Here is a 24,517-nt window from a genome sequence, read left to right as displayed (position 1 = left end):
TCTTGAAGGTCATGCCAGGAAAGAAAGCTTTGACGGGTAGGACATAACTGAGCTGAAAAGATCTGGGTTTATAAATAATGAATCCTAAAGGAGTTCATAGAAAGAAGTGATAGAGAGATCAGTGCAGAAAATGGGGTGATGTGAAACTAAGTAAACTCTAAAGTCCCTTCTAGTTCTAAATTGTCAATTCCTGGAAGAGGTTTTGGGTCTTGGGGCTTGAAATGGGCCTTCAACCCCAGGTTTATAAAATCAAAGTGTTCCCCAGCTGAAAGGGTTCAATTCACTCATTTCTATAGATGATAAGACACCAAATGATTTGCTGAAGACCACAAAATATCAGAGGAGGAACCAGGACCCACGGTACCAGGCCACTAATGAGTAGGATTCAGGAAGATCGAAGAGCAAGTAGGTGATTCATTCATATATTTGGGAGACATTTATTAAGTCTGTACTATGAGTAAGGCACTTTGCTGAGTATTAGGGATATTAAAAAAAAATTTTAAGTTCCTGCTCTCAGAAAAGTCATATTCTATCAGCTATAAATCGAAGTACAAAGCTTTGAAGGTAAATTAGGAATGTAGATAAATATCTGGAAGTCATCTACATAAATGTGAAGAGTGAATCAAAGAAAATGGATAACTTACCAAGGGAGAAAGTGTAGAAAGAGAGGAAGAAAAGGGGCAAAGACAGAATCTTTGGAGCATACCTACATGGAGGGGGCAAAAGGAGAATAAATGACATACACAGAGGACAGACAAGTGAGAGGGGGTTGAAGAACTATGAGGGTATAGTCTCCTGAAGGCCAAAGGGTGATGGTGTCCAAAAAAAACCCCAATTCTAGATTGATTAATCAGTTGAGTTTCTGACATCAAAAGCATTCATTAAGGACCCAAAAATAAGTTGCCATCTAACTATATATATGACTATATGTTATGACATCTTCTTTCTAAAATAAAAACCTCTGGTTATAAAGGCATTGAGTACCATCTTTCAATTAGTAGCAATAACTGCATGAAATATGAATTGCTAGGTATCCTTTCAATGAGAAAAGCCTACCTATTAGTAACACGAGGCTTGGGGTGATAATTAGATAGTAGTCCAACTAAATGAGAAGGGGTGACCAAAAAAAAAAATCAAAGGTAACTGAAGAGCTATAGAGATAGCAAATCACTACTTGACAAAAGATAAAAACTTTCCATTACACAACAGTCAAGACAGAACTTGCCTATGTCGATTCAGATCATCTCAACAGATTAGAACAAAAGAGGCCTAAAAGAGACTCCTGGAAAACACCTCCAGATGATTCACTGACAAATTGTTAATTGACATGGGTTTTCAGGGTGGATCACCCCACTCTATTACATCTTTTCTTGGCACCTTAAGGATCTTTGGAAGATATCTTAAGCTGACCAAATAAACCAAACTGGCCTTATAAGACTATACTGCCTAATTTAAAAGAAAAACAAGGGTTGAGATCAAGACCCGACCCTACACTACTTTTCTGTTGTTATTCAGTTGTGTCAGACTCTTCATGGTCCTACAGACCACAGCACACAAGGCCCTTCTACTCTCTATCATCTCTCAAAGTCTTTCCAAGTTCATATTTGTTGTTTTCACAATGCAATCTCTCTATCTCGTACTCTGCTGTCCCCTTTTCTTTTTCAATCTTTCCCAATATCAGGGTCTTCTCCAGTGAGCCCTGTCTTTTCATTATGTGGACAAAGTATTTAAGCTTCAGCTTTAAGTATCTGACCTTCCAAGTGAATTAATTTTTTGAAATACTGACCAATGTGATCTCATTGCTGTCCCAAGAGACCCTCAAAAGTCTTCTGGAGCACCACAAGTTGAAAGCGTTGATTCTGCAGTGCTCAGCTTTCCTTATAGTCCAACTCTCACAGCCATACACTGCTAGTGGAAAAATTATAGCTTTGACTACAAGGACCTTAGCAGGCAAGGTGATGTCTCTCCTTTTTAGTTTGCTATCCAGATTTATCAGAGCCTTCCTTCTAAGGAGCAAGACTCTTAATTTCATCGTCTTCAGTTACCTTTGAGTCCCAAAATATTAAATCTGCTACTACTTCCATTTTCTCTCCCTCTATTTGCCAGAAAGTGTTGGGACCAGTTGCTGAGATCTTGGGTTTTTTTAGGTTAAGCTTCAAGCCAACTTTTATACTCTCCTCTTTCACCTTCATCAAGAAGCTTAATTCTTCATCACTATCTGCCATCAGAGTGGTACCATCTGCATATCTGAGATAGCTGATATTTCTCCCAGCAACCTTAATTCCAGCTTTTTATTTGTTCAGTCTAGCATTTCACATGATGAACTCTGCATGTAGGTTAAATAAATAAAGGGACAATATACAGCACTGTTGTACTCCCTTACCAATCTTAAATCAATCAGTTGTTCCATGTTCAGTTTTAGCTGTTGCTTCTTGGACCGAATATGGTTCCTCATGAGACAAGATGATCTGGTATTCCCACTTCTTTGAGGATTTGCCACATTTTGTGGTGATCCACATAGTCAAAGGCTTTAGTATAGTCAATGAAGCAGAAATAGATGGTTTTTTTTCCCTGGAATTCCCTTGTTTTCTCCATAACCCAGCAAATTCTGGTCAATTTGGTTTCTAGTTCCTCTACCTCTTCAAAAACCAGCCTGTTCTTTTGGTAATTCTCGGTTCACATATTGCTGAAGCCCAGCTTGCAGAACTGTAAAGGATAACCTGGCTGGTGTGTGAAATGAGCGCAATTACTCAGCAATTTGAACATTCTTTGGGGTTGCTTTTCTTTAGGACTGGGACATGAACTGATTTTTCCCAATCTAGTGGTCACGTCTAAGTTTTTCAGATTTGCTGCCATACTGAGGGCAGCACTTTAACAACATCATCTTTTAGAATTCTATCACCTCCACTAGCCTTACTGTTAGCAATACTTCCTTGACTTGTTCTCTAAGATGTCTGGCTCTAGATCGGTAACCACACCATTGTGGTTATTGGTGATATAAAGATCTTTCTTGTTTAGTTGCTTTGTGTATTGTCACTTCTTCTTAATCTCTTCTGTTTCTGTTAAGTCCCTACCATTTTTGTCTTTTTATTATGCCCATTTTTACACGAAACATTCCCTTGATAGCTCTAATTTTCTTGAAAAGATTTCTTGTCTTTCCTCTTCTATTGTCTTTTTTTATTTCTTTGTATTGCTCATTTAAGAAAACCTTATCTCTTCTTGCTATTCTCTGGAATTCTGCATTCAGTTGTGTATCTTTCCCTTTCTTCCTTTCCCGTTGGCTTTCCTTCTTTCATCAGATATATTTTTTTATTTGAATAGAATTTTATTTTCCAAAATATATGTAAAAACAAAATTTTAACATCAATTTTTAAAAAACTTTGTGTTCCAACTTCTCTTCTCCCCTCCATTCCCACCTCCCCCCACAAGAACTCAAGCAATTCAAAATAAGTTATACATGAGTAGTCATGGAAAAATTCCCATATTAGCCAGTTGTGAGAGAAAACAGTAAAAAAACCCAAAACTTCAGATTAAGGAATTGTCAAAGAGGAAATGAAAAAAAAATTTAAATGTGTTTCCATCTGTTTTCAGATACTATCAGTTCTTTCTCTGCAGATGGGCTGCAATCTTCATAAGTCTTTCAGGGTTATAACCACATGCTTCCCAGCAGATCATCCCCCACTATTGCTGTCATTTTGTATACAGTACATTTCACTCTGCTTCAGTTCATGTAGGTCTTTCCAGGTTTTTCTGATAGTATCCTGTTCATCATAACCTTTATATAGTACCTTAAGCTTAACAGAGAATTTCCTTCATAAAAGCCCAGCAAAGTAGGTACCATACGTTTTGCCATTATAATCAATCATCCTATTTCTCTCCATCCCACTCCCTTCCCATGACATTTACTCTATCTTCTTTTTACCTATTCCTCCTCAGAAGTGTTTTACTTCTGACTATCCTCTCCCTCGCTCTGCACTCCCTTTTTTCATCCTTCCTTCCTTATCCTCTTCCCCTCCTATTTTCCTGCAGGGTTAAATAGATTGCTCCTCCCAATTGGGTATGAAAGCTATTCCCTCCATGAGCCCACTCCAATGAGATCAGGGTCCCTGAGCTAATTCTGTGTTCTAAATTTATCTTCCATCCTCCCTCCTCAACCCTCCCTATGATAGCAAGCAATTCAATATGTCATACTGGTGCAGTAAGGCAGAACATCTTCATCTTCCTTGAAAGTGTTTTGCTTTTTACTGCTCTCTCCCCCAATCTGCCCTTTCCTCCTTCCCTTCTCCCCACCCCTTTTCTCCCTTCCCCCCACCCAGGGCAAAAATATATTACTATACCTACTTGAGTATATATGTTTGTAAAGCCTCATCAGACAGTCATTCAGCTTTCTTGCTCTTTTTTTTTTCCCTTTGGGATATTTTTTTGATGCTGTCTTCTATACAATATTATGAACCTCTGTCCATAGTCCTTCAGGCACTCTATCTACCAAATCTAATCCCTTAAAATCTATTCATAGTTTCCACTTCATATTCAAAAGGGATGTTATTTAGGTCATACCTATATGATGATTTTCTCCTCTAATAAGTACCCCCAAAAGTATCAATTTACCTAGAAATAGGAAATTATAGAAATTTTTTAAAAAGTTGTCATTTCCCTATAATTTTATACATACATACATACATACATACACACACACATGTAGTCATATATGTAGAACTGGAAGTGATCCAAGAGGTCATCAAATCTAACTCCTTCATTTTATAGATGAGGAAAATGAGACCCAGAGAGAGTATAAGTGTCAAGATTTGAATGCAGGTCCTCTAACATAAAATCTAACACTCCTACTTTATCAGGCCACTTCCAGAGGAAAGATGTCATTTAAATTTGGTAATTTCCTAAATCCTTGGCTCAATAGAGTAGTACTTAATTTCTTAATCTGTAAAATGAAGATAATATTGTTTTCCCCCCAAGAGAATATATAGATTTTTAAAAGTCCAAATATTTTAACAAAATAAAATTCATATTTGGGTTAATTCTATGTAAAAAAACAACACCCTAGTAATTTAAACATAAATCCATTTCATTTGCATGCATTTAGCACAATCTCCTACAGGGAAAGCTTCACATTTGATGAAGCTATTTTAATGTCCTTGTAAAATCATGCCTGGCAAAAATGCATATTTTGTGCTTAATCACACACAGACACACACAGACACACATAGACACATATACACCCCATGGTTGCACCTCGCCCTATTAAAAAGTATAAGTAACATCTATGTTGAAATGAGAGGGAGCATTTACAGAAAACTACTTATGCTTTCCATTAAAATCTTTACTAACAAGCAGGTACCAGGAAATATGATAATGATTTACTGAGCCTGGATCCTGGCACTCGCTCCATGCCTGACTGCAATGAAACTCTTGCAATGATGCGCAAAATCAAACAATTAAACCACTTCAAGGCAAACTGATTTTATTGTGGTTCCACAGTACTTGGACTGCCGTAAAATGCAGAGCACTTGAGTAACTGGAATGAAATATGTTTTATACATTTAAATTATCAGAGTCCATCCCAGCTGAGAGTCAATTATTCATTGATGTCAATTCAGCACTTCTACAAGTGTATTAACTCATTCGGTGTTAACGGGCTTAACATTTGGTGAATTACTGCTCCAGTGGACTACCTAATACCCTAATTACTCTACCTAAATGAGTGACCTCCCAAGGGGCCTAATTTGATCTCCCTGGATTTCTGCTAGGATTTCTGCTACTTAATAGTGTGGGCTGTTTTGAACATGTCTAGCTGTAGAACTATCTTGACCTCAGTTTTTTCACCTGTATGATGGGGAGAATGACTGACTATTGCTCTCAGAGGGTTATGGTAATGACAGCACTTGACATACCTTAAACCACCATGTACAAGTGAACTTTTCTTATTAGTACTGATGAAATCTCAGGCAGGTCTTACACAGTTTTACAATGGACTGTGTGATCTTCACTGTTTGGGGAATAGGACAGGAACTGTTTTCAGTTCTGTCTATATATTCTCTAACCCTAGCACCCAGGCTAGTATATAGCAGGCACTTAATAAATGCTTGGTGAATGGAAATGAAGTGAATAACACTCACATAGAAGTGGGTCAACCATCTACAGAAGTACATTAGAATGTAAGCTTTTGTTTGTTTGTTTTTGCAGGGCAATGAGGGTTAAGTGACTTGCCCAGGGTAAGTATCAAGTGTCTGAGGTTGGATTTGAACTCAGGTCCTCCTGAATCCAGGCCCAGTGTTTCATCCGCTGTGCCACCTAGCTGCCTCCAGACTGTAAGCTTTTGGGTTGGAGCAGAGTATAGTTCTCACACAGAAATTTACTCAATAACTACCAAAGGATTAGAACTAATATCATCTAAATATCATTGTTTGCTCTTCATCACAAGGTTTTAAGCAGATTAATTGTGCTTTTCTGCAGTAAGAATGATCTTATTCATCTTTCTTTAAGGATCAAAGGTCTAAAAACAGTGCCATAGGCTTTTCTCAGAAGGGAAAAGCCTGAACAACCAGTACTCCCATTTTCCCAAAGAGGAAACAGTTCTAGAGAGGTGAAGTCACTCACTAGAACACCTCAGTATCCAGTGTTGTGCTTTCTTCATGAAACCACGTGTTAACTGTAGAAGCTCAGTACATGCATTTTCTACCAACACATAAAATCAGACATTTAGAGCTAAAAGCTTATCTTATCCAAACTCATTTTCCATGTGAGGAAACAAGAAATGCAGAAGTTAAGTGACTGCCCAAGGTCACACAGCTTATAAGAAGGCAGCAAGGTATAGTGGACAGGGCACCAGATTTGCAGTTAGGAAGACCGATGTTCAAAACCCACCTCGGATTCTTACTAGCTATGTGACAATGGCAAGTGACCTAACCTCTTGTGCCTCAGCTTCCTCAACTATAAGATGAGGACATTAGATGTGGTCATGGTCTCCAAGACCCCTGATATCTAGGATCATTAGATCATATATTTAGTTAAGTGGCAGAGCTGTGTTCCAAAGCCAAGTTATCCAATTCCAAATCTAGGGCTCTTTTCCCACTGTTACCTCCATTTTGGTTAAGTGAAACCATCCCCTTAAGTGAAATAACATTTCACAGGGCAGTTAGTTCCACAGAAGCCACGTTATAAATGGGAGATGAATTCTTGGGCAGCCAAAGGTCACTCTATAAAAGCTTTAAATAGATCTTTACAGAGATATTTGACTATAATAAAGAATCAAAATAGTAAGCTAAGCTCAGGGAATGATGGGACAAGATGGGGTAAGGAGAAGGGCGATGAGGTTGCTGTATTTACCCTTAAAGTCTCTCAGAGGACTCATGTAATGGGAAAAAGGAAAAGTGGCTGCATTTTGGGAGAAGCATCTCTTCCCTTTGTTTTGACTTGTCAAGAAAGTGATGCCTGTGCTTGGAGCCAAGACTGTAGGAGCAGCTAAGCCTAGCATCTCTATATTGCTCTTTCAGGTGGCATTAAAGAGAAGAGGTCAGGGAAGGAGCTATTACAATGTACTGTGCAGTAGGGGAAGTTGGCCAGGATGTTCATATCCTGTGTAGGATGCGTCAGGGATATGACAGGTGTGCTAGAGGGATCCATTTGACAGTGTCATGGTGTCCTTTCAAGTCTAGGGAGAAAAGATAACTTTCTAAAAGGAAGTCCTACATTAGTCTCAGTTGGTTAACATACGTCTTAGGCGACTGGCCCCCCAAAAATTATAGCACAGTTTCAAAATATTACTGTAGGATTTTTAAAATATGTTATTGCTGCAGATTATTACTGCAAAATTATGCAAGAATGGGCAAATACTCTACAAAGCAGACATGTATATTGTTGGCATATAATGAAAGAAGAAAAAGACCCTGAAAAAAAATCAGTAGACTTGTTTAAGTTCTGGCTTGGCTATGAAATCTTAGGGCAAGTCACTTTGTGGGCCTAAGTTTCCTTATCTGTAAAAGGGAAGGAAGGGGAGTTGATAATTTCCTGGTTTATTGACATACTATACTAATCTGTAGGCTAGATAGGGAGAGAAAGGGACAAAGAGATGGTGATAGTGGGTAGCTAGGTGGCACAGTAGATAAAGCAGGAGGACCTGAGTTCAAATCCAGCCTCAAACACTTGACACTTACTAGCTGTGTGACCCTGGGCAAGTCACTTAACCCTCCTTGGCTGTAAAAGAAAAAGAAAGAAAGAGATGGCAATAAAAGGAAAGAAAAAGAGAGGAGAGAAGAGGAAGACAGAGAGAATGAATGAAAATTACAAGAGTAATGAAATAAATAAAATTAAACAAACCAAGAGACTGATTAGGGCAATATAAATTAAGCTTCTTGGTTACCAAGAAAGCTAGGTATTTGGCAAACTGATGAGTCTTTTTTTAAAAAATAAAAGTATTTTATTATTTTCCAGTTACATGTAGAAATAGTTTTCAAGATTTGTTTATATAAGATTTCCAATTTCAAATTTTTCTCCCTCCCTCCTCTCCCTCACCCAGACAGCAGGTAATCTGATATAGGTTATATATATATATATATATATATAAAACACATTAAACATATTTCTGCATTAGTCATGTTATAAGAATCAGAGCAATAAGGAAAAACCTCAAAATAGAAAAACAACAGCACCGAAACCAAAAGAAATAGTATGGTTCAATCAGCATCCATATTCCACAGTTTTTTTGTTTTTGTTTTTGTTTTTCTGGATTTGGAGAGCCTTTTCCATCATGAGTCCTTTGGAACTTTCTTGTACCATTGGATTGGTGAGAAGAATCTAGTCTATCACAACTGATCAACACATAATGTTGATGATACTATGTATAATGTTGTTCTGGTTCTGTTCATCATCAGTTCAAGTCCTTCCAGGTTTCTCTGAACTCCTCCTGCTCATCGTTTTTTACAGCACAATACAATTCCATTACATTCTATATGAATATGTGGTATATCCACAACTTGTTCAGCCACTCCCCAATTGATGGGCAACCCCTCAATTTCCAATTCCTTGCCACCAAAAAAAGAGCAGCTATAAATATTTTTGTACATGTGGATCCTTTTCCCTTGTTATGACCTCTTTGGGAAAAAGACCCAAAAGTGATATTGCTGGGTCAAAGGGTATGCACAGCTTTATAGCCCTTTGGGCATAATTCCAAACTGCTCTCCAGAATGGTTGGATCAGTTCACAGCTCCACCAACAATGCATTAGTGTTCCAATTTTTCCACAGCTTCTCTAACATTTATTATTTTCCTTTTTTGTCATACTAGCCAATCTGATAGGTGTCAGGTGGTACCTCAGAGTTGTTTTAATTTGCATCTCTCTAATCAATAGTGATTTAGAGCATTTTTTCATATGGGAATAGATAGCTTTGATTTCTTCATCAGAAAACTGCCTGTTCATATCCTTTGACCATTTCTCAATTGGGGAATGACTTGGATTCTTATAAATTTGATTTAGTTCCCTATATATTTTAGAAATGAGGCCTTCATCAGAAATATTGGCCATAAAAATTCAAACTGATTAGTCTTGAAGACAAAAATCAAATGTCAACACATTCCTTGTAGACTCTACCATGACTGAATTTAGGCTTGATCTGATTTCCATGTTCTTGGAAGGATGACCTTCCCTCCACATAGGCATTATAAGAAATTAAGAATAAGCCCAGTGCACATGTGCATGACAGCTGACAGGCTAAAATAAAAGTATTTGCTGAGTCTGCACAAAAATAAGCCATTTTCACAAAGATCATCAATATCTGAAAGCCCAAATAACTGGAGGAGCCATTACATATTTTTAGCGGCTCATTAAATTGCTCTAGAGAACCAAATTTAAAAAAAAAAGAGTGATAAATGGTAAGCTAAAATGATGAGGTTTTCTTTTTTTAAAAAAAATAAGGGCAAGAAATTTGATTTTTCCTTTAAATTTTCTAAACATGCAAAGCTTTGGCCAAATCCATTTGTTGAGGGGGAAAAAAAATCTTAGTGTTAATCCTTGGAAGAACATCAGCAATGGAAAGTTTTATGTTTCCTCCTTAGAACTACAGATGCCAAACAACACTTTTCAGAAAGCAAAAAAGTATATGCAAGACAAAGTACAATTTAATCATTCAAGACGTCTGACTACCCACCATTCCAGTTGTTCTCTGACTAACTGAGGCAATTCAAGTCACAAGCAAAACAGATCCATTTTCCCCCCTGCTAAGTCAGAGTCCTAGAAAACACTGGAAATCTCCATCAGGAATACTACCAGCTCACATTTATACAGAACTTTATACCTTGCAAAGTACTTTCCTTGAAATAACCCTATGAGGTTAACACTACAAACACTACTATCCTCATTTTTTTGCAGACGAGTAACCTGAAGTTCATATAATCTAGGGTCCGAGAGAAACGTTTTCCTCATCACAACTCCATGGGGTAGATGCTATAAATATTACGATGACTTTACAGAGCTGGGAACTCAAAACAAGGCAGGTCCTCTATGTTCTTTCCATACTATATTGCTTCTAAGTTAATTTATAATTTTAGAGCTAAGGGGCCTTAAGGAATCACTTATCCCCTCCTTTTACATATTTTACAAATATGGAAGCTGACACATGGAAAGGGCAAGTGACTTGGCTATGGTCACACAGTTAATTCAAGGTATTAAAACCCTACTATTGTCGAGTGGTTTTTAGTAGTGTCTGACTCTCCATGATCCCATTTGGATTTGGTTTTGTTTTGTTTTTTGGTAAAGATTCTAGAGTGGTTTGCCATCTCCTTCTCCAGCTCTTTTTAGAAGAAACTAGGGCAAACAGGGTTAAGTGACTTGCCCAGGGTCACACAACTGGTAAGATTTGAACTCAGGAAGCTTAGTCTTCCTTACTTCAGGCCCACTAATCTCCACTGTGCCACCTAGCTGACCCCAAAACCCCTACCATATACTTCCTCTAAGACCCACTGGAAAATGATGGAATGGATTTTAAATCCTTCAATTAAACAAACATTTTCTGAGTGCTTCCTGTTAACAAGGGTACAACATAAAGCATTTCTTTGAACCTTGGTATTTCAGGTTCATATGACTTTCCTTCAGGCTAGACCACACCACTCCCTTATTCCAACTCCACTGACTTTTCTATACCTCTAAGATAAAATATAAAAACCTCCATGTGACTATTAATGTCCTCCAAAACATGGCTACGAGCTATCTTTCCAGCATACATTCCCACATTCTACAGTCCAGCCAAACAGGACTTCTCTGTACCCTCACACTAGAGGCTTTATTTCTCATCTAGAATCCCTCACTTCCTTCCAGACGCAGCTCAAGCACCAACCACTGTGCTGCATGATGTGTTTCCTAAACCCATCTCCTTTGTTAGTAGCCTCTCTCCTCAACAACCTTGTATTTGGTTTGTGTATATTCAGTCTATACTTATAACATATTCTGAAGATCACTTGCGAAGATAAGGTACACAACACTGAGGTCTTTTCTCAAGCTGAACTGCCAAGCATTCTAACTCTACAGCAGAAAGCCCAACGGTGAAGGGCTGGCCATGTTGTTCGAATGCCAAACATACATTTGCCTGAAAGACTATTTTATGAAGCACTCACATGGAGGTCAGAAAAAGCAATATGAGGACATTCTCAAGGTCTTTCTGAAGAATTTTGGAATCAATTGTGAGAAATGGGAGACACTGGAACAGGACTGCCCGGCATAACATGCCTGCATCAAAGAATGCTCTGTGCTCCATGAGCAAAGCAGAACTGCAGTAGCTCAAAAGAAACATGAGATGCACAAATTTAGAAATGTCTCCAGTCCAAATGTTCATATGGACTATTTGTACCCGACCTGTGGTGGAGCCTTCTGAGTTCATATATTAGTCTGATCAGCTACAGTTGGACATACTGTACATTGACCCGGACATAGTGATGTCATTTTGGTCCTCTTCAAGTATGAAGGGACAACAACAATAACATGTCTCCCTCAAGAGAATATAGCTAATTAAGTATAAGAACAGCTTTATGTTTTATTTCTGTATCCTCAGTGCCTAGCATTTAATAAATGCTTGATTAACTCATATGATATAAGCTACTACACCCTACTTTCAACTATACTGGAGAAAAGAGTTAAGTGTATTGTTTTTAAGCACAGTGCCTGGCACATAGTAGGTACTTAAATGTTTACTGAATGAATTCATGGGAATGTTTTCCGTAAAACGATAATTTTTTAAGCCACATCTGCTACGATTTTCCATATGGTATCTATATGCTGTATGAATATCATGGCAGCACAGAAGGAAAACATTAGGTTTTGTGCACATGTACATTTTTTTTAATGTTCCCATTTCTCTACAGATGTTCATCTATGGACGTTTCATTGCACAGATGACAGTGGGGGGAAGGAAGAGAGAGAGACAGAGTGGGGGAGAGGGAGAGGAGGAGAAGGGGAGAAGAAGAGAGAGAGGAGGGGGGAGAGGGAGAGAGAATGAACACCTGGCAAAATGACAAATATCATTCCACACAAATTCTTAACCTCAGAACAGAGCACACAATCAATCAACAAGAATTTATTAAGTATCTATTAGGTGCCAAGTGCTGTTGTACAGAAGATGAAAATGTATTCTTGATAAACTTCCCCATTGTACACACATACTGTTTCCACAACCATGGAAACTAGAACTCCAACAGAGAGGCATCACTAATACTGTTATTTGCAAGTTAATTTATTCAGCTGATTATCGTGCAAACATGGCAGCAGTAACTAAATTCATTTGCTGGGCATCCACTAAGTGGATGGCACTGAAACAGGCATTAACCTGAGCAAAATCCCAGCCTTGTAAAGCATCAGTGGTCAACCCATCCAATCTCTACCTGAAATACAAATCCTCCCCACAATGTCCCTGTGGAGTAGTTATTCGGCCTCTGAAGGTAATCAGCAATGAGGCACTCGCTAACTGGAGGCAGCCTATTATACCCTTAAAGGACAGCTAGGATTGTTGGTAGGTTCTTCTTAAGTTTGAGTCAAAATTGGCTTTCCTATAATTTCTATCCCCTGGTCCCTGTTCTTCCTTCTGGGGTCATGCAGAAAAGGTCTAATTATTCTTTCCCTATTACATTACTGAAAGGGCAGCTAAGTGGCACAGTGGATAGAATTCAGGGCCTGGAGTCAAGAAGACTGATGTTCCTGAGTTCAAATCTGGCCTCAGAAACTAGCGATATGACCTTGGGCAAGTCGCTTAACTCTGCCTCAGTTTCCTTAATTGTAAAATGGAGACAGAAAAAAGGAAATGACAAACCACTCCAGGATCTCTGCCAAGAAAACCTCAAATGAGGTCACAAAGAGTTGGACGCAAATGAAACAACTGAACAACAAATTACCCTACTGAGAGGAGGACAAAAGGCTGAAATATAAAAGTTAACTAACTATATCAAAATTCTGCTGAATCTGCACAATTCAGTATCAAGACATAAAAGTACAGCAGTATTGAAATTAGAATCATAGACTTTTTTGTTTTGTTTTGTTTTTTGGTGAGGCAATTGGGGTTAAGTGACTTGACACAGCTAGTATCAATTGTCTGAGGCCAGATTTTAACTCAGGTCCTCCTGAATCCAGGGCCGGTGCTTTATCCACTGCGTCACCTAGCTGCCCTGGAGTCATAGACTTTTGAAGTTAGAAGAGAACTTGGAAAGTATCTGCTTCTGCACCCTGACCTCCAAATACATGAGTCTATCCTTTCTACAAATACTGCCAACGAGTGGAGTCATTCAGACTCTACTAAATACTTCTGACAGGATTTTAAGAATACTTTTAAAATAAAATTTTATTTGTACTTTTAATTTTTTACAACACCTACATTTTTCAGAGCAATCACATGTACCAAAGAATAAAGAGGAGAAACAATTCAGGAACAGCTAGATGGCACAGTGCATAAAGCACCGGTCTTGGATTCAGGAGGACCCAAGTTCAAATCCGGCTTCAGACACCTGCCACTTACTAGTTGTGTGACCCTGGGCAAATCACTTAACCCTCATTGACCCACCAAAAAACCACAAAAACAACAACAAAAAAACAAACAAAAAACAATTCAGCGCAACTAGCCTAGATACTTGAAAACCTGACAATACCAACATCTGCAAAGAAATGAGAAGGGAGCCTTGTCTCATATCTCGTCTTTAGAGAAAAGCTTGGTCATTAAAATTTCACAGAATTCAGTTTTCACTGAATTTCCATATGTATTCTAATAGTCGCTATGTAAATATTTTTTTTCTGGTTCTACTTACTTTAGTTTGCATCAGTTCATTTAAGTCTTCTCTACCTCTTGGTATTCACTATACTGCTTCTTATAAGCACAGAAATATTCAGTTAAATCTATGTACTGTTATTTGTTAAAATTATACACAACTCAAATGGAAATGGAAAGACACATGGTGGGTATAAACAATCTGACCCAGAGAAAGCACTGTTAGGTGTGTGTATATACACAGACATATATAAACTCATACACATATATATCTGCACAAACACAAGCCTATGTATATCTACATATATGTGTCCTATATTTACATGTATATAAATATTTATATGTAACTATTTTTGGTTTCGTATTTGTATCCCCAGCTCTTTGTCACAGTGGCTGGCCAATACATATCAACCTCTTATTAAATAATTTTCATTCATTCTCTCATAAAAAGAGGGTCCTTTGACTCATAATATATTACTTACAGCAATATTACTGCACAGACAAGCACATTTTTAGAACTTTACAACAAAAACTGCAGTCTGTTCCTGTTCGCTCATGTTTTTCTCAGTCATGTCCAACTCTTCAAGACTCCATTTGGGGGATTTTCTTGGCAGAGATACCGGAGAGGTTTGCCATTTCCTTCTCCAACTCATTTTACAGAAGAGGAAACTGAGGAGACAGGGTTAAGTGACTTGTCCAGGATCATACAGCTAGTAAGTATCTGAGGCCAGATTTGAACTTATTTTTCCTGACTCTAGGCCAGATGCTCGGTCTACTGTACCACCCAGCTTCCCTAAAATAATAGCACCTGGCATTTATATACCATTTTATATATATGAGTATTTTGCAATTAAAGGTATATTTGGTGTAGGTGGCATGTATTAGTAACCCTTTTTTACAGATCATAAAATTGAGGCTTAGATTAGTTAAGTGATTTACCCATGGAAACATATCTCTTAAGTGTCAGGGACAAGCCTCAATCCCAGGCTTTCTTCACTCCAAGTCCATCACTCTCTACATTTCCACTTGTTGCCCCATATTTTATTTTCTTCTCCAAGTCGAATAATATCGAATTGAATAAAGCCAAGTAATTTTTACAAAAGTGTTTCTTAAAGTGACAGTCCCTGAAATCCTTTCATGGTATCCATGAGGGCAAAACTATTCTCATAAGATATCATTTAACTCTTAAAATATTGCTTCTTTTTCCCAATAGGTATCTGTATTTTCTTCATATACTTCAACCAAAATAACATAGGGCAACAGATAAAATGCAGAAGTAGATAGGAGAATCCAGCTGTCTTCCATTAAGCCAGACACTAAGGATATTTGTAAAAAATGTAAAACAATGACACTGTTCTCACTATTTTTTTTTTGTTTTGGAAAATATTTTTCACAAAAGGTCATTTACATTAACATGTAATAGGTTTATTGTTTTCAAGTGGGTTAATAAATATTTAAATTTTAATTTCTTTAAATTCCTAGCATAATAAATATAAATAGCTATAACCTAATAAGCATGGGCTCTCTTTGGATTCTTCAATAATCTTCAGTATGTAAAGGGGGCCTGAGACTTTGCAAAAAGCTTGGAAACTGCTGCTTTATAAGAATCACAGAATCACAGATTGCATGCTGGAAGAGAGCTCAGATGTCACCTAGCCCAACCCCTTCATTTTTGGCAGAAGAGGAAACTGAGGCCCAAGAGAGGTGAAGTAAATGACTTGGTCCAACATCACTGAGGCAGCAAGTTGCAGAGGTGGGGTTCAAAACCCAGGTCCCCCAGCTCTAGACCCAGGCACTCCTGTCACCATGCCATGGAACTCCAGAAATAAGCCAGCGCATCCTCCCTTCGGTTAATAGATTACAATAGCTGCCACATGTAAAAAAAGACTCAGTACATCCAAGTCTTTTCTTAGTCTTGGGGATCCTACTGAAAGCACTTTAAATAGAGTGTGCTCCAGAATATGGAGCTATATGAGGAATCAGGAAATGATTATTTCTAAAAATGTTACAGTGCCTCAACTCAGGGAGAAAAAGAACATCAATCCTCTCTCATAAACAGGTTTCCTTTTTTCATACCGTAACTACTGCTCATGGGTTCTACTATTCATGTGCACTGCAGGCCTAACATGATAATGCTCTATTACTAAAGGTTCAGTCTGAGAACAAGGGGCTGCATTTTCCACAAGTTTGTCTGATTTGCAACTGCTGGGTAAATTCTTAGATTAGCACCTGTGCATCATGAAGTAACCATTCTTGATTCAGGTCTTTACGTTTATGAGGCAATCCTCTTAGTCTACTAATTCATTCCAATACTACTTCTACTTTTACTACTACTACTTCTACTACCACTACCATTGCTACTACTGCTTCTACCACCACCACCACCATCATCACCACTATACTATTACCATACCCCTACCACTGTACCACTGCTATACCACTAACTAGCACCCATCACCACTACCACTGTCATCACTACTCCTACAAATAAAAATAACTTGCATTTATAAAGAGCTTTAAAGTTTGCAAAGCTCTCCAAATTTGATCCTCATTTGATCCTCGTGACAACCCTGAAAGGTAGGTGTTATCTTTATCCCTATTTTATGAAAGAGGAAACTAAGGAAAACAGAGGTTAACTGACTTGCCCAGGGCTATCACAGCTAGTAAGTGTCTGACGGACAATTTCAACTGTGTTCTTTGAAACTCCAGTTCCATGGTTACTTCAACTAGCTGATTCTAAAGATGAACGATCCATAGTATTGAATCCATTCATTTTCCTAGAAATACCCATGGTCCTCTTCTGAAATGAAGGAGTCTTGGTGAGAAAACACTGGTTCCTGGTGTGGTTCTTTTGAACTTTTTAACTCCTTAACCCATCTTGGCATACTTATTTCCAAAGTTACCTACAACAATTTGTTTCATGATTTGTTTACAGACTTTTAGTGTTCCGAATGCTTAGATCAAAAAGTAAGCACCATCTGTTATTCCCTTAGGTCAGTTTTTCTTCCATACTCCAGGCAAACAACTTGCTCTTCAAATCAACCAAAATGATAGGGTGATGCATCACTGAAGGATGATCAAAATTGGGATCCAAGGACCTAAGTTTGTAGTCTGGTTCTACCACCTGTGAACCTGTAGGACTTTGGTCTCAATTCTCAATGGGTCTCAGTTTCTTCATCTGTAAAATAATGAAGTTGAATTACATGACCTATGAGGATCCTCTAACTCCATACCTATGAATCTATAATGTTACGAAGTTCCTCAAGTTAGGAGAAGGGCTGGGCAGAAAAGAGACTAGACTCATCACCTGTTACTCCCAGGTGAGGAAACTTGTTATCAATGCAAGCTGGCACCTTGTCTGCAACCTACAAACTTAGAAGCTGGGGACCCTTGAGGGCCCCAAAAACCCTTTCAGGGGGTCAAAACTATTTTCAAATAATATTAAAATATTATTTGCCTATTAAAATACTCTCTCCTTTTCCAACTATGGAACTGTGTGAGCCCAGACTTTCTTCATATACTTCGACCAAAATAACATAGTGTAACAGATTGAATGCAGAGGCAGATAGGAGGATTTAGCTATGCCCTATTAAACCAGACATTAAAGAGATTTATAAAATTTATTAAAATGTCAATCTTTTTCATTTTGGAAAATATACTTATTTTTCATAAAAATTTTATTTATGTTAACATAATGGGGTTTTGTCTTTTTTAAATTTCTGCCCAAAGGACTCGAAAATAGGGTCATGAAGAGTTGAACATGACTGAAACAACTAAACAACAACAACAACAAATTATCCATTTAAATTTCTAATACAGTAAATATTGATATCAATAACCCACAGGAACAAAAGTTCTTTGTGGTTTTTTTCGATATTTTTAAGAGTATAAAGGGGTACTGAGATAAAAAAGTTTGGGAACTGCTGACCTAGATCACTGAGAAATTGAGTGATTTGACCAGGTTCACACAGATGGCATTCGTCAGAGGTGGCAGAACTCCAATGTCTTTCTACTCCCAGGATTGGTTCTCCATCTACAACTTATAGTTATGAATAATGCATGAAAATGCTTTATTGTCAGAAAACACTTCACATACATGATCTCATTTAGTCCTTACTTCCAGTGTAAGACAGGTAGTAGAGCTTTATTATCAGCATTTTACAGAGGAGGAAACTGAGGCTGTCACATAACAAGGAAAATAATAGAGCTGTGGGCTGAACCAGGCTTTCTGACCACCCAGTCTTTCAAGTGTTCTCCCATCATACTACACTGATTGTAACATGAAATTAAGTTGAAAATATTGTGAGGAATTTGGTGATAAAGAATGATCCCTGAAATGGCACAAGACTGGCAAACCCACTCTGTGAAATTGATTTGGAGGCCTCAGGTCAGAACACATTCCACTCTCTACTTTCATCCTTTCCCATACAACAGGTCACACAAGGCTGAAAACATGATATTCCTTCCAGATGTAAATAAATGGTCATGCAGAGCCCAACTATAAGCTTAAGACAGAACAATTTCACCAGCATCATAACACTCAATGCTGGAATTTCTCTAGCCATCTGGATTTACTCAGTTTATGAGACTGAAAAACAAATGCTTATATCAGGTCGATTAGTTAAGGTATAAAACACAGACACACAGACACACACAAAAAGTTACAAAGTAGCACAATGACGTAATACACAAAGGAAATCAACAACGCAATGGCAAAAACATGACTTTTAAAGAGACAACCCCATCACTAAATGCTTGGAGATGGAAAAAACAAGCATTGGTTTTACAACAACTGACACCAAAATAACCTACAAATAATGGAAATAAGACCTTTGCAAGGAAGGAGATCTTTGGTCTCTGGATATGAGATACTTCAGCACACCACTGGTTTCTCCAGGGCTTTTTCAGATTGAGATTCTATCATTCCATAGCCCCATTCCCTTCTTCACAAAGGTTCATGCTCCTTTAAGGCAAACTGACTGGGCTTAACCTGCTGGAGTTGGAAGAGGCCACTAGGAGCCTGCAATATGAGCTTCGGTATTATTTTTTACAATAATAATAATAATATTAAAGTCAATCTCAAGACTACTGTTTTTGAAACTAAACAAGACACAGCTGATAACCCCCCTCCCAAATTTATTTATAACAATGATTAGAAAGTAACTGAGAATGTTAATTTTTTTAAATTTTTAAAAAAAGAAAGTAATTGAATCAGTCCCACTGAAATAATCATTTTCTCAAAATGTATTTTACAACTACAGAGACAGATATTAAGACAAGACAAGCACTGGCAACAAGATATAGTAATTTTGCTTTCAATTAACCAATAATTATTTTGTTGTGTAAGATTTTTAAAAATCTGTCTGCTTGAATTTCTAAGAATAATTACTCACATTTTTAACAGCAAAATGCCTTATTTGAGGAAAGGCTTTATGTCACTTAGCATCACATTTTCATTTTTAAAAATTGGCACGTGTGCTATCAAAATTAGCAAGCACAGAAGAACATTATTATGTATCCTAGAAAGTATATGAAGAAAACAGAATGGGAATACTGTGGTCACATTTTTAGCAACACCTTCTGATGTAAAAATTCAACAAACATTTATTAAGAACATATAAAACAGGAACGGAACCGTGTCCAGCCTCAACAAACTTACATTTCACTACAGGAGGAGATACCACAATATGTATTCAAATGAGATGTTTTTAACCTGCGGTTCATAAACTTGTTTTTAATATTGCGATAACTCTTTTTCAATATAATTGTTTTCTTTGGTGATCTGAGGTATTTTGTTTTATGCATTTAAAAACATCATTCTGAGAAGGGGTTCAGACTTCCCCACATGGCCAAAAGAGTAGAAGATTCAAGAAAAAGTTAAGAACCCCTGGTACAAAACACAGAAAATTGAGGTTGGAGACACCATTAACAACCAGGGGGTTCATGAAAGGCTTTGTGCAAGAGATGGTAGCAGAGCTGAACTCTGAGGGAAGACTGGGTTTTCATGAGGTAGCGATGAAGAGGGCATATATTCCATTTCTGTGAGAATACAAAGAAGCTAGAAAGAGATGACAGATCAGTGGCTGGGTGCAGAGCACAGTTTAGTAGCTGCACCTACAAGGTAGCAGCAAAAACAGCACCACATTGAGTATGCTGTATCACCTTGTTCACCACTCTCCTAGTTACATCTTCAAGCAACTCAAAGCACTTTACTGGATCCTCATAACCACTGCTATAAAGGAGAAATGAGTTAAATTAGTTAAGGAAATCATGCTGGTGTTTCCCCAAGTCACTATCAACTGAGAGGGCCTTTTCCATCCTTGCTTGATGAATAAATAACCCACATGATACCCACACACAGTCCACTATTCAGTGGCTTAGAAGTGAGTTCTAAACTTCACAACTGAAGCATATAAAATTTTAAGCCACTGTTTTTAGAATCTTTGTCAAATCCTCTCCATTCCATACATCACAATGTGCAGGAGCTAAAATGCTGAAATGAAGGAAGAAAAGAAGAGGATTCCTGGTTTTCTAAACTTAGATTAAAGGAAAAGAGTCCAGCTTCTGCCCCATCAAAGGTATAGGATTGAAGAATCTGATGATCCACAGAAGTGCAGGTGGTGGTGAATGGAGGTGGATGGTGGCAGTAATGGTGATGGCAGATGGTAATGGTGGTGATGGTGATGGTGGTGAGGGTGATGGTGGTGAGGGTGATAAATGGTGAGGGTGATGAGGGTGGTGATGATGATAGGAATTGGACCTGTGATTTCAATAAGATGAGAAAACCAACTATTGATGCAGGTTGGCACTTTCTTTTCAATTTATGATCTAAAAGAGTTGTCTAGTACAGATTAGAACACTAAGGAATTAATCGACAGAGACAGAACAAGTCATAGGCAAGATCTGAACCATCTTCCTAGCTCTTGGCCAGCTCTCTATCCACTACACTATGGTTGCCTGATGATAATAATGATAAATTATTATTATTATTGACATTGCATAGAGTTTTAAGGTTTGCAAAGCTAATAGCATCATAGTCTGAGCAACAGAAGGGACCTTAGATGTCAATTAATCCATTTAATATATGAGAAAACTGAGGGTCAAAGAAGTTAAAACTTGTTCCAGGTCACATACAAAAGAGGTGTCAGAGGCAGCATTTGAACCAAGGTTTTGTGACATCAAATCTAGTGCACTAGATTTCCACCAATGATACAACATACTTTTGTATGATGCTTTACGGGTTATTCAAAATGCTTTCTTCATAGCTTAGGGAGGTAAGAAACTTATTATAACCCCCATTTTAGAGCAGAACAAACCAAAGAACAAAGGGGTTATATCACCCACCACTATTACAAAGTTAGTAACTCCCAAAGCTGGACCTTGAATGCAGGTCTTCTGATTGTGAATCTACTGCTCTTTCTTCTAAACCATGATCCTTCACAGGAATCCTCTTAGGCTTTTTACATCTGGAAGCTGCGTGTTCTTTTTTTTTTTTAAACAAAAAAAATAGACCAGGGTAGAGGAGAAAGAGGAAGCATCCCCTCAAATAGCCCAGGTGAGAAATGACTCAGAAGTTATCTTTCAAAATTTATTTTTGATTACACAAACTTTCCTTTATCCAAGTATTTCTACTCATACTATACCCAGTACAACAATGGCTCCCTAAAAAAAAAATTTAGCCCATTAGGTGCTATTTCCAGAGTTTACAAGTACATTAATGATCAAATAAAGCCATTAGGCTTATACCAGCTTAGAGAGAGACTCATCTAAATATCTGCTCTGCTCTTGCAATCCCAGAGCTGTACCATAATCTTTCAATTTATTGAATAATTACTGAGTTCCCCTTGGGGCCGCTGTTGGCAACAGAATCCTGGCCTAAATGGACCATGGCTCTAGCCCTGTGTGGCAATTCTTATGCTCCTAATACTTTCTAGGAGCAGACAGAATGGTAACTGCCTCTCTGGGGTAAACTGGGGAAATAAAGTGGGGGGTTGGGGGGAGGGAATACCTAGAGAGTGGTAAGCCGAGGAAAGATATACACCAATGGCCCAGAGTCAACCAAAGGATTCCAATAACCTCAACTTGTCATTTCCTATAAGGTGTACTTCCGCTGATTTTTTTATGAAAACAGACAAAAGCAGGTACAATATTTTTTTTTACCCTTCAAGCCGAGTGTAGTTGCTATGTAGGGTTATTTGTTACCAAGGCAACAGCGTATATCTGAGTACTAATGGCCTGTCCTTTTGCCAGGCAACAAACAGTCTTGTGATGCAACTGCACCTGTCTCAGCTATGTGTTGCTATGGAGACGCTCTAGTTACTATGGTTACCATCACGCTAATCGTCTAGCAAGGGCAGACGTACAGCAGTCTTCCCCGAAAGCCCAGCTGTTCTTCTCAGTCTCTTGCTAAAGATTGATTGTCTAGGCATGTGATGGAATGCTTCTCAACTGAGATGCCCAAGAACTTCATTAATGTTATTTGAAAAGCTCACTTTGTGCTCCCTTCTTGCAGAGTATTAGACTTGTGAAAGAATATGGTAAATGAATGCACTGTAAAAAAAAAAAAATCAACTACTGAAATTGACTTATTAATCTACACAATTCACGACTGGCATAAAATAGCCATCAAAAGATCATTTCTCTTAATTGCATAGCTTTGATACAAATGTTCCAATAGGCATAGGAGTCAAAAAGGCATTTCAAACCCAAATACCATTTTTTACACTGAAGTGTTTTTTTAATTACATTGTTTCTCAAACCTGTTAATTCAGTACTTCGAAAAAGTCAGAGTGCATCTCCTCCCCTCAAATTTTATCTTTTTTAAAAAAATGACTTCCTTAATCTAATAGTCCCATAACAAATAGTTAATGTGAGAAAGAAAATAAAAGCCTTCATTGTTCTCTACTGTTCACCTTGAAGAGACAAACACATACACAGAGTAACCACAACAAAATTATCTCTCAAGACTACGGTTAACATGGAGACTGTATTTAAGGACAATAGCATGAAGCTTGCCGTTCATAACTGAGGAGACTACAGCTGGGCTAAATTAAGCTCAATCTACCTTCTTTTCTCAGTTCTGTTCTTTCAACCTAACAAAATCTGACAAACCAATCTTGTAAGGTATTTCTTTTCAAGTAAGTTTTACTATGTGGAAAGAATCACTTCACCAATTATGTGGCTGCTATCTGAATAAACCTGCCTCCACCCCAGAAGAGATGGAAGGGGTAAGATTTATTCGATATGGCAACAGTAGCTATGACTGATAATTGAACCTTTACTAGCTGTTTTGCTTATCTGCAATTATACTTTAACTATTATAGTAGTTTTTAAGTGGTAAAGAAAAAGCAAAAACAGTAGACAGCAAATTACAAAACCAAAAAAAGTTTGTTTTTCTTACCTTTGATATGCCTGAGGAGATGTGGGAGGTGTATTAAACACATGTGAATATGGGTGATAGGGTGTCTTTTTCAAGGCCTGTATGAGATTTTGTCTATATTCTGGGTCTATGCACCACAAAGACCCTTTTCCAATACTCTGAAAAAAAGAATTGAAAGAAAACAAAGGTAAATTAGCTGAAGTATGTGTAGTTAGAGAAGCATTTATTTTTAAAGGCATCGGCTTTTTATTTGTTGACTATTTGACAGTATTACTTCATGGGAATTCAGTTCAATCTTGCTAGTCAAAATTGACTGTGGAAAAGGAATAGCTATTGTTATTGTTACTACATTATATTGTTAGACTATTATTATTGTAATCTTCATACCTCACCCAGCAAAAGAAAATTACCAAGGGGCTTCACTATATTTCACCACCAACTTTGAAGACCAGTACATCATCTCTGAAAGTAAGTTAAATGTGATCTATTTCAACAGAAGGAAAAGAAAACAGGAAAAAGAAATAGGCTAGAAAATCCTAGCAACAACTGCTTTCTTCCTTTGAAAATGAAAGGATTTAGTCCTTCAGCCACATGACATTGGTACCATTTCACTACAAAAGGAAATTAATCAGTTTGTTTTCTTCAGTTTGTTCATAAGAGAACAAAAGTTTCAGCTTGGAGTGCAATTCTGATTCCTTAACCAACAGCCTCTGGAATTACCCTTCCCTAACAAACACTAGAACATAGTCTAAAAGCCCAAGTCGAAATTCAATATTTATTCTTTAGTACACGGCAATGTGCCCTTAAGAACTGTATCTTCAAAGTCCAATCTAAAAATGTAGATTTTTCTCAACTATTCTATCAGAGGCTAGCGATTTGCTTTCAAGTAC

The 24,517-nt window shown here is 37.7% G+C and overlaps 1 protein-coding gene across 4 annotated transcripts in view; it reads right to left on the bottom strand.

The window, feature by feature from the left end:
• FOXN3 (forkhead box N3) overlaps positions 1 to 24,517 on the bottom strand; it is a 526,444-nt gene that overhangs the window by 209,602 nt on the left and 292,325 nt on the right. For all 4 annotated transcript variants that reach the window (XM_043981748.1, XM_043981751.1, XM_043981750.1 and 1 more), the window contains one exon: positions 23,649 to 23,785. In XM_043981748.1, coding sequence (XP_043837683.1) covers positions 23,649 to 23,785 — 137 coding nt within the window. The remainder of the gene's footprint in view (positions 1 to 23,648; positions 23,786 to 24,517) is intronic.

The sequence above is a fragment of the Dromiciops gliroides genome, chromosome 2, assembly GCF_019393635.1.
Source record: "Dromiciops gliroides isolate mDroGli1 chromosome 2, mDroGli1.pri, whole genome shotgun sequence".
NCBI lineage: Eukaryota > Metazoa > Chordata > Mammalia > Microbiotheria > Microbiotheriidae > Dromiciops > Dromiciops gliroides.
Note: the sequence above shows the minus strand (reverse complement) of the source record. Positions and strands in the feature narration are given on the sequence as shown.